General features: G+C 41.3%; 1 protein-coding gene across 1 annotated transcript; it reads left to right on the forward strand.

Annotated features, from left to right (window-relative positions):
• The first annotated feature begins 941 nt into the window (after nucleotides 1-941).
• On the forward strand, nucleotides 942-10671 carry LOC106818120 (endothelial zinc finger protein induced by tumor necrosis factor alpha-like). The gene is made up of 2 exons (XM_014822839.1): nucleotides 942-1142; nucleotides 9629-10671. The coding sequence occupies exon 2, from the start codon at nucleotides 9694-9696 to the stop codon at nucleotides 10669-10671; it is 978 nt and encodes a 325-aa protein (XP_014678325.1). The 5' UTR covers nucleotides 942-1142; nucleotides 9629-9693.
• The last annotated feature ends 1031 nt before the right edge of the window (nucleotides 10672-11702 follow it).

An 11702-nucleotide genomic window follows, 5' to 3' on the forward strand; every position in this document is an offset into this window, starting at 1 on the left:
AATGTCCAGGGGATAATTGTCCGGGCGGTGATTGTCCGGGCGGTGATTGTCCGGGGGGTGATTGTCTAGGGGGTGATTGTCCGGGCGGTGATTGTCCAGGCGGTGATTGTCCAGGGGTGATTGTCCGGGTGGTAATTTTTGGGGGTAATCGTAATTACGAAATAGTTTCTCGTAATTACGAAATACTATCTCGTAATTACGAAATAGTAGCACACACAAAACAACCCCGTGGGACACAACCGGGACCCCCGGGGGGAGGGGGTACCTTCATCGGACAGTCGTGTCTCGACCCAACAGCTTCCATATACCCAGCAATTATACGCAGATCACTGCTTGTTGTGAAAACTTCCAACCACATAATATTCCGTGAGAAGACACCTATACGGTATCAAGACAAATACCCCCAGGACAATCACCCCCCGGACAATTACCCCCCGGACATTTACCCTCCATGCCATTCACCCCCGGACAATTACCCCCGGACAATCACCCCCGGACAATTACCCCCCGGACATTTACCCCCGAACAATACCCCCCGGACATTTACCCCCCCCGGACAATTACCCCCCGGACATTTACCCCTGGACAATTACCCCCCGGACAAGAAACTGTTTCGTAATTACGAGAAACTTATTTCGTAATTACGAGAAACTATTTCGTAATTATATACGAGAAACTATTTCGTAATTACAAGATACTATTTCGTAATTTCGAGATAAAAATATTGTTTTTGTGGCACTAAAATGCTGCCGTAATACCCTCTGCCTTAACGGAAAAAATAATGCACTAAATTGATTAAATTAAATTAAATCGTTATATCATTCTTTTCCTATAATTCCTCGGCTTGCTTCAGTACAACTGGATGCAGATGGGGACTGTTAGAGACACCTCGACATGGTGAGAAATAGTCAACTGCGGCGTTGGGTGCCATCTAACCCGAAACTAAAGATGGCTGTCGTTTTTACTTACTGTTTGTGTTACACACAAAGAAATTAATAATATTAGTAGTTAGACTCGTATCTCTATATATTTCTGTGGTTACACAGCGTTTACTCTGTACGTTTAATAAGCTCGGCCGATGCTTATAAACAGCAAGCAGCTCTGTGTGGTGAACATCGTATGAACAGGGCTGCCAACCTTGAGTAAGAGTTTTGTGTGAGACATTGAGAGGGATTGAGCGGAGCGACCAAGCCCGAGAAAGCGAAGCGACCGAGGGGGGGGGGAAGGTTATGGCAGGGAGCTTTTGCAATTTTACATTTGAAATGGTGCAATCTGGTGCATACTTTAATTTAATCATGATTTCAACACATACATAGAAGCAGCATTAATGTACTAAATTTAATTGAAAAAGTAATAAATATATTACGTAACATTGTTATTATTTACGCAGTGGCTGGAGGTACGCCAGCCGTCGGTCGTTCAAGCCCCTTTTTTGCGTAGGTTGGGTTAGATTAGGGTTTAGGTTAGGTTTGAGGTTAATGTTAGGGTAGGTTTAGGGTTAGGGGTTAGGGTTCTTTCTCATCTAAACTCTCAAATGCGTGAATTTTTATTTCGCCAAGGCCGTTATTTCCAATCTGCGCGCCATCCCGCGCCATCTGTTGTCTCGTTAGTATGAAAGCCAATGGACTGGCGTACCCGTAGCCTTGAGACATTAAGATACGGGGCTGGCGTACCCGTCAGCACTGGCTATGATTTAAGGAAGTGTTCTACTGCAAACGGTAACCCGTCGCCGATTATTTTTTCTCTTAAAGTCCGTACTGACGGTACTGTACGCCCTGATTTGGTTGAGCTTTGTTTTCTCGCGATATCCATGGGCAGCATCGCAAAACTTTTAATTTCAATATGGTGGGGCAGCAGCGCGCAAACGGTTAGAGCGCTGTGCCGGCCAAGTATGAATGTGCGCGGATCGAATCTATCCGTCTTTCTAATTATTTCTCCTGTCTTCTGTATTTTTTGTCTATCTTTATCTGTTCTAACATTTTTTTTCAATTAACCGCGGCAAATATTTACATATTTATTTACACCATTTTAAATAACAACAATTACTTTTTACAACATTAAAAATTTAACTTTTTTAATCTTAATAGAGTTAGGGTTAGGGTTAGGGTTAGGGTTAGGGTTAGGGTTAGGGTTATCGTATATATCGTATAAAATCGTATATATAATATCGTACCAAAAGCAACGGTAGTTATTATTCGCCGATAGATGGCGCTGGCATCACTACCGTGAATTTAAGAGAAAAAAAATCGGCGACGGTACCGTTGCAGGAGCAACAGCCATTATTTAATGCTGCATGATGTAGTTCACTGACCATGAAAATTGCGAAGTTCCAGATTTGTAACTGTAGTATTCCAACTCAAATGTCTTTATTCGCTCTCGTGAAAGATCCTGCTGTCCGGCCGTAGAGGGATGTGTGAGTTTGGTATGGCATGCACAATAGTCCGCTAATTAAGCCTAAGTCGTCACACGTTGTACACGTACGTACAGTCGTACACGCAGTATAAACCAATCGTAATCCAATAGCTCGTCTTTGCGCGGCAACGATTTTCATTGGTTAAGCTTTGCGCTCAGTGCGCGCCTGCGGGAAAATCTTGGAACTTTGGGCTTGGGCATGATATCGAATGTTCGGAATCCGAATATCAGAGATTTTGGAGATATATTTTTTTTTACTTTCTATTTTCGGGGTTCAGCGTGAGAATTCGTTTATCAGCGTGAGACAGTCAAAATTGGGTGAATTGCGTGAGTCTCACGCCGAATGCGTGAGAGTTGGCAGCCCTGTATGAAGCAGACCCGTAGCTAGCTCTAGTACTATATCCCGCGGATAGCTATCCGCGGGCTATAGTACTAGAGCTAATTTTGCCATAGATGTAATGACACCAAATGCTCCAACTGGTCTAACCAAAAATTTATCCCCAAAACGCAAAATGGTCGGGCTTTTTAACACTTATATTTATCTACATGGACATCTCACCTATCTTTTTGAACACTTCCACAACTTTACACCATGTATTTATGCATTTATTCCTAAAAGTCTTAGCACTACTGGTGTTTCGTTTTCAAATGCGGTTGCTCTGCTTAGGTGTGCACGCGTGACGTCACCTGAAATGTAGACAAAACACATGGGCAGCTATGATTCAGCTATTAGTACATTTTGGGTGACATCACGCCGACTCACGCGTGCACACATAAGCAGAGCAACCGCATTTGAAAACGAAACACCAGTAGTGCTAAGACTTTTAGGAATAAATGCATAAATATACCTGGTGTAAAGTTGTGGAAAGTGTTCAAAAAGATAGGTGAGATGTCCATGTTGATAGATAAGTGTTAAAAAGCCCGATCATTTTGCGTTTTAGGGATAAATTTTTGGTTAGACCAGTTGGAGCATTTGGTGTCATTACATCTATGACAGAATGTGCTATAGCCCTGCGGCAGCTATCCGCGGGCTATAGTACTAGAGCTAGCCCGTAGCTAGCTCTAGTACACTAGCCCGCGTACAGTTGCCGCAGGGCTATAGAACGTAATATGGCACGTAATATGGCAATTTCCAGTGAGTAAGCAAAGACAACTTTTTGCCGATAATAACTTCTTCGGTACGCCAAATAAAACACATTCTCTGCCGGACAAATGTCTTAAGTTACTACAAACACTAAAATGAAAAGACAAACTAACGCTTAAATATTGTACTTGCGATATTACTCGTCGACGAAGATTGTTTAGGGTTCACGCTTGGAAATCAATTTCCATAGGCGGTAATACTTACGAAAAAATTCCCATAAATCAGCAGAAGTTTATTTTTGGAATAACAATGGCATCCGCTGAATCCAAGTCGCAAGTGACACCATATATATGTTATTAACAAAAAAATTCTTCCATAATTTTTTTTCTAAACATCATTTTTCCAGCACTCACTCGAAATGGCCCATTTACAATGTGATTATGCACAAAAAAGTAGGCTTTCTTTGAAGAATTCCCGGCCGCAAAACGCAACCGAGCACGCTCGGACGAGCCGTTTTACACTGTCCCGGATGTCAGAAAGATTCTAGTTTATGAAATTAACAATTGGACAAGTTCTGACCCTTCTAAAATACAAAATTCAAGCGTACGCGTACACTCAAATACGATCTCTTTTTTGCCCTATCCCAGCGCTCATTGGTTGATTTGCCACCGTGGTACCTTTATCAACTTGTAACCGCCATTTCTCGTTGCGCAGCCCTCGCGCGGTTCCGGCGCTAGTGAGCGGGCACAATGTATTTCCAATTGGAGGGGTGGGCAGTTTGCACGCGGATTTAACCGGCATTTTTCGTTGCGCAGCGCTAGCGCGGTTTGCAACCGCAGGCAACCTGCCCACCCCTCCACTTGGAAATACATTGTGCCCGCTCTCTAGCGAAAAATGGCGGTTACAAGTTTACAAGTTACAATCTTCGTCGACGAGTAATATAGCAAGTACAACATTTAACCGTTAGTTTCCAGTTTAATTTTAGTGTTTGTAGTAACTTAAGACATTTGTCCGGCAGAGAATGTGTTTTATTTGCCATACCGAAGAAGTTATTATCGGCAAAATGTTGTCTTTGCTTACTCACTGGAAATTGCCATATTACGTTCTATAGCCCTGCGGCAACTGTACGCGGACTATAGTACTAGAGCTAGCCCGTAGCCAGCTTTATATTGGTGGGGGGTTCGTTTTTTAATGTTGGCAATTTGTGATGGCGCGAAGCGACCGAGCGAGGGAGCATAGCGACCGAGCGGGGGGAGGTGTGGAAGGTGGTGGGTGGTGAGGGACACACCTCTCCCGCATGATGGAGAGTTTGCAATTATTACACTAAAATGGAGTGATCTGGTGCATACATGAGGTGAAATTCTTGCAAATTTTCAAATGGGAAATTTTTTGTTTGCTCGGGGGGGTTGTTCGAACCCCCCGAACCCCCCTGGCTACGGGCCTGTGAAGTGTAAGACTTGTAAGTGAGTGGACAACCCACATCATGCAGTCTTGAGACCCGTGTAGAGACTCAGTAAAAACATAAAATAAGGCAAGTAATATGAACGCACGTTCACAAATCTACCGCTTTATTACACTTCTACTGTTGTGCGACTGTATATATCAACTTGCTTTTGCAAAAACTCATGTAGAACTATTTGTCCATGGATATATTGCTGACCCATATATTTAAAATTATAGATCGCGTCATTATGATTATGTGATATTTCACTGAACAGTTCCGCAGAGATTAAACATTTAGTTTCCGTAACGGACATACGGGATGATGATGTTTCTTTGGACATTTACTGAAAAATACGGTAATTCCACGAGTCCGTGCTCTGGAACGAACTACCGTAGTTAGTATATAGTAGAATTTTCAGGGAGTCACACGCACTCCTGCATATATCAGGAAGTTCGACAGTAAATCAGGTCTCAAGTATTTGACTCCGGACTCGCGTTAATTTCGCACTCTTCTGTACTGTACACATCGTACAAACTCTGTGAGCTTCATGGCTATATCTTTCCAGGTTTTGAAATAACCCTCGATCGAGACCATGAACACAATTATATACACGTATTAAGTAAACTATCTTTTTCTTTCATTAAAAAATAATGCGTAACGAACATGACATATAATTTCTGCATAACGAACAACACAGTTTGTCCACTTTGTTGCAAGCTATCCTACTTTCTTCTGAAGGAATTATGCCTTCATGTATAATAAGAAAACAGGAGTCTGATTCATATGACATGCAATTCAAGTGAATTTATTACCTTATGCAGTGCTTATTAATCTTAGATATACAGTAAAAACCAGCAAGTAAGAACCTGCATTTTCCCAAGTTAGCCTAAACAGGTTCTTACATAAATGGTACTTAGCATAAATTGAGGCTATTTAGGTTCTTAAATAGGTTCTTATTTTCTAAAGAAAATTCCCAAATGTTTTTCATATGGTATAGTTCCCCTGGTTCGAATGTTCATCATTCTACAGACTCTTCCAATCCATATGCTGATGTGTAGCCATGGAGATATAAACAATATATATATACATTATTTATGTGTAATTGCAACAATAACAATTCTATTTGATTTTCAACATTGGCTCCAACTTGGTCTCCAAAAAAGGATCCAAAATGTTGATCTATCTTATTCGTATTGTGTACACATCTTTTTACATAGATTTTAGAAAATAAGAACCCGTTTCAAATTTTAGGTTAAACAGGTTCTTGTATAGAAGGGGTATATAACTGGCAAATTTGAGCCTAACAGGTTCTTAAAAACTAGGTTCTTACTCGCGTGTTTTTACTGTAGCACTATACTGCAACATGATTCGCTAATTTATACTCGTAAAATAGCACGTCAAAGAAGTATACCTAAAAAAAATTTAAAATTGTGTTTTTAGTGAGCCTCAGCATCAGTGTTATGATGAAAGTCAGTATGACTTAAAATATAAAAATTTAGACTTCATTTAAAAGCAATCTACATGAAACTAGGCAATTAATGTTTTTACTTGAGTGAACATTCTTCGTGGAATTGCCCAGAAAGGTATTATACATGCAAGCACGAACGCACGCAGCATTCTCGTAACGGCGAGTGGTGGGAGCGGCTAGTTCTACATAAGTTTTTGTGAAAGCAAGTTGATATACAGTGACACTTTAGTAGCAGTGTGATAAAGGGGTAGTTTTTGTGAATGTGCATTCATATTATTTTCAGTTTTTAGTGACTGTCTAAAGTCCCTGCGGTACAACCAATATAGATGCAGCTTTATGTGCTAGCAATACTAGCCAATAGCAGATACCACTGTCACATTAGCTTGATCATCTGAGCCTGATCCTTTATAGCTTTCGACACGTGCCATCTTCAAAGGATCACTTTAAGTTAAGCTTCCTTGTTTCTGTCATTCCGTATTGGAATTACGGTCTGTCTTACTACGAATTACGGAGAGTCTGGAGAGTCTCCCTTCCACTGTACATAGTTTATTGCAATTTTGAGGTTTTTTCTACTGCTATCTGCTGTGTTGATAAGCCTATTTGATAAACTTGTCTCATTCCGTCTTCATTGTAGTCTCTTGTACTTTTGAAGATTAATATATTTTTGAGGTTTTTACAATATTGTGGGCCAAAAATAGGAGCAGGGGTACATCTAAATTTAAATACTAAATTATTAAAGGGACAGTAGCCTCTAGGATTTTACTGCATACAACTGTACTTACTGTATAACAAATTGTCTATACCCACACGTATTTGTTACCAGATACCCAATTTAATTGTTATAATTATTTACACATCAATGCTTTGAAATTTGAACAGCGCCATGACACCTGCGACCGCGCTGCCACCCCGAAAAAGTTGCGTATTTGACAATTTATTTTGCAGGTTACAGACTGAGGGCTAATCACAAAAGTGCAATTATATTTATACCTAAATGCTATATAACCGAACGATATTCATTTTAGGGCAAATTTATCCATATTATAACTGAAACTATATGTCGTTTATAAGATATTACAATCCTTTTGCTTTTAAATGAATAAATAAGAAACACCCTAGGTCTGTAGCCCTTGGCTAGAAAGTGGTTTTGCGAAACTTCTCAGATCGTGTGCTTTGAGTGGCGCCACCGTCGTTGTAATCAAACTGTAGTCGTTAGTTTTAAAACATTTTTTAATAATATTTCTAATGGTGATTGAACCATGAAACTTTTTATGTAGCGTAATTATAACCTAAATTACCTGAAAATAACGCTAGAACCCAGAGTAAACTCTCCCTTTAAATAACAACAACGGCAACAGATCCTTGTAGTCATAGATTTAATCAAGAGCGTATTAAGAAGGAGAGCATACAACGGTGAAATGCTGAAACCTTGTTGTCGTATTAGTCGAATTAATAAACTTTGCCCGTTTTCTTTTGATGATTCTTTGCGGTATTATTGATCAGCTGTCCTACCTTGCTAATATAAAACAAACCGCTTGACCCTACGATGCCCCTACGCTGAGATAAAGAGCGGTGAAAATCTGATATTTTTGCCGAAAACCGTCTCGAGATCCCTGTTTGCTGCGACCCTCTCTCGCTTTGTGGCCAGAGTGTTGCTTCCGGTCACCGCTGTGTAGCGCCATGGTAGCGCTGACTCATTACGTCAGTACTACAGAGTTTACTACATCCAGCGTGAGGTAGGCACAGGTGGGGGTCATCACTATGGCAATCAATAACAGACATCATTCATTCCATTTGTCAATCATTGACGGAAACACGCGAGGTTTCCCGAAGCATCCCAAAGTGAGGGACGGTCGCCCGATATAATACCAGATTTTCACCACTCATTATCTCAGCGTAGGGGCATCGTAGGGACAAGTGGTTTGTTTTATATTAGCAAGGTAGGACAGCTGATCAATAATACTGCAAAGAATCGTCAAAATAAAACGGGCAAAGTTTGTTAATTCAACTAATACTGCAACATGGTTTTAGCATTTCACCGTTGTACACGCTCCTTCTTAATACGCTTTGTCCTTTCTCATTTAATGTAGTGTAGATATCAAAGAGGAATAGTCATACCTATTTTGGTAACCTTATATTAGTCCGCAAAACTCGAAAGGGACTATTGCAGATAGAAAGAACCAAAGGTGATCAAATTGACAGATCAACACTGCAAATTGCAGTAGAAAAAGCCTCAAGTTTGCAACTAACTAAAAAGAAGGAAGAGAATAGCTATGAGAGTAATTCTGTAAGTTTTAGGTTAAGCCTTAACCCGGGTTAGCTTAACCCTGCACGATGCGGAGGTTCAGCTAACTACGTTAAGACTCGTGTAGAAGCGCGTGATATCATTAACTCAAGCTAAGTGGTAGTTATCAGTAGACTGAATAGGCGGCGACACATGCAATGTTGACACCCGGGTTACTTCCTTTCCACGACTTTTCAGGATTCACAGATTTGCATATTTGTAACTTTTTGCGATATTTTTAATAATATACGGATCACGGCAGAAAGAAATAACTGGGAAAAAGATGAGGTACAAGTTACTGGTTACATGCGTATACTTGCATACCGCAGTAAACCGCGTCTCCCACTAGCTGCCATCAGGTTAAGGCAAACTCCACGTATACGTTGACCTTGAAATTGATCATATTTCCTTTCCACTCTATAACCCGGCCCCTAATTGACCTAGCACAACCAGACTTGGTATGCTTACACATCTGAGGCAGATGAGCTGTGTAACAAACCTTTGTCTTTGTGACTTATTTTACTTTACCTACCTTGTACGTCCTTACGGAGATATTTCATTCATACTAGATCGCGGGGGATACATGTAGTTGGCGACAACTGCCATTTCTAGTTTCATAGCATATTCCTAAACGAAATTCAAGGCCATATTTTCCCCCAAACCCCCATCAGTGCCAGCGGGGCTCCAATATGACATAGGTGTCACGGCGCCCAACGACTGAGGTCGATTATCATCATAATACTTGTAGGAAACGTCAGCTTGCATAGGTGTGCAGTTGATGTCGGCGTGCTCATGTGGATTAATGAACTAATATTCTTAGGAGATGGTCAAAATCATTGCAAATCTCCATCGTATTGATATAGACAACCGTGTTCACAGTAAGAATGTCTAAAGCTGAAGAAAGTTGGTGATTGATGTTGATTTTTTTCCTCGCAGGAAGTCGAACGACAGACGGGAGAACCTGCGCGGGGGAAGAAACTGCTTAGCTTCCCACCCATGTGATGGAGTCTTCCCACTTTGATGTGCCGCCTGCAGGAGGAGAGAAGCCGCATGCGTGTGATACGTGTGGACGCAGATTCGCGCTAGAGAAGCATCTGCAGACCCACATGCTCATTCACTCGGGAGAGAAACCCTATGCGTGTAATGTTTGCTCACATGCCAGCACTACCTCTGCTAATCTCAAGAGTCACATGCGCACACATGGAGAGAAATCCTACATGTGTGTGATATGCAGTTACAGGTGCCGTCAACTAACCAGCCTTAAGGCACACATGCGAACTCACACGGGAGAGAAACCCTTTGCGTGTGACACATGTGACTACAAATGTATGTCATCCAATAATCTCAAGAGACACAAGCGCAGTCATACAGGAGAGAAACCGTATGCGTGTGACACATGTGACTACAGGTGCACTCAACTATTCCATCTTAAGTCACACATACGAACTCACACAGGAGAGAAACCCTATGCGTGTGATACGTGTGATTATAGATGCTCTAATATGAATTGCCTCAAGGAACACAAGCGCATTCACACAGGAGAGAAACCCTATGCATGTGACACATGTGACTACAGGTGTCGTCATCTATCCAGTCTTAAGACACACATACGAGCTCACACAGGAGAGAAGCTCTATGCATGTGATACGTGTGACTACAGATGCTCTGAAGTGGCTAAACTCAAGCTACACAAACGCATCCATACAGGAGAGAAACCCTACGTGTGTGACATTTGTTCATATTCATATTCTCACTTGAGTAGTCTGAAGGTGCACTTTCGAACTCACTCAGGTGAAAAGCCCTATGCCTGTGACAAATGCGAGTACAAATGTACGTCATCCAAATATCTTAAGCAACACAAGGGCATTCACACAGGAGAGAAACCCTATGCGTGTGATACGTGTGACTACAGATGCTCTCGGATGCGTACTCTCAAGCAACACAAATACATTCATACAGGAGAGAAGCCCTATGCGTGACCCTATGCGTGTGATACGTGTGACTACAGATGCTCTCGGATGCGTACTCTCAAGCAACACAAATACATTCATACAGGAGAGAAGCCCTATGCGTGTGATACGTGTGACTACAGATGCTCTGAAGTGGCTAAACTCAAGCGACACAAACGCATCCATACAGGAGAGAAACCCTACGCGTGTGATACGTGTGATTATAGCTGCTCTCAAATGTCTTGCCTCAAGCAACACAAACGCATTCATACATGAGAGAAACACTATGCGTGTGATATGTGTGACTACAGGTGCAGTCAACCAGCAAATCTTAAGGCACACAAGCTAACTCACATAGGAGGAAAGCCATAGACACGTGAAAACACACTGCCAATGACATAGCTACTGCTTGCACGTGATATATGTGGATACATTTGCTCTCCAGGATCGCTGCTATTCTCATATGTTGTTGTAACCCCCCCCCCATCTTTCATTTTCCCATTGCTGATCAGTTCTCAGAGGCGGAAAAAGACCACTGAGACAGAACACAACACAACATATTTGAGGTTATCTTATATCACTGCGCGAGTACCTATTGACTACCAGTGGCAACTTGGCTGGTGGTGCCACATATTTATATTTTGTTTTTATTAATCATAATTTGTTTGAGGTACTGTGTCTTCGAGAGGAGGCATCGATTTTAATCGTTTGTGTATATTAGTATACGTTGAACATTTATATCACGCGATCTCGATATATGGTATTACACATGAGTTTGTGATGATGAGTTTTACTGTGATTGTGACGATAACTAAGGTTACATGAATTGAATATGAAATGGTAACACATTATTAGGATGTCAAAGTATATATGTAAATGTAACATATAGTAGCTCACGATGGAAAGTAACCGAATTGAATCAAAACGGAGCGCAAACCAGTTATGCCACAGTGAGTCACAGGTCTATAGAAAGATGGTATGCATATACTTACTCTCTGGGGGACGAAATGGTATAGTGTATATATGGGCATATTGCTCTTTATATCTCAAAGAATTCCTCG

This window comes from Priapulus caudatus, unplaced genomic scaffold (genome assembly GCF_000485595.1).
Source record: "Priapulus caudatus unplaced genomic scaffold, Priapulus_caudatus-5.0.1 Scaffold2038, whole genome shotgun sequence".
NCBI lineage: Eukaryota > Metazoa > Priapulida > Priapulimorpha > Priapulimorphida > Priapulidae > Priapulus > Priapulus caudatus.

Excerpts from the sequence above, each read along its gene's own strand:
- LOC106818120 (XM_014822839.1), top strand. The coding sequence starts at position 9,694 with ATGGAGTCTTCCCACTTTGATGTGCCGCCTGCAGGAGGAGAGAAGCCG.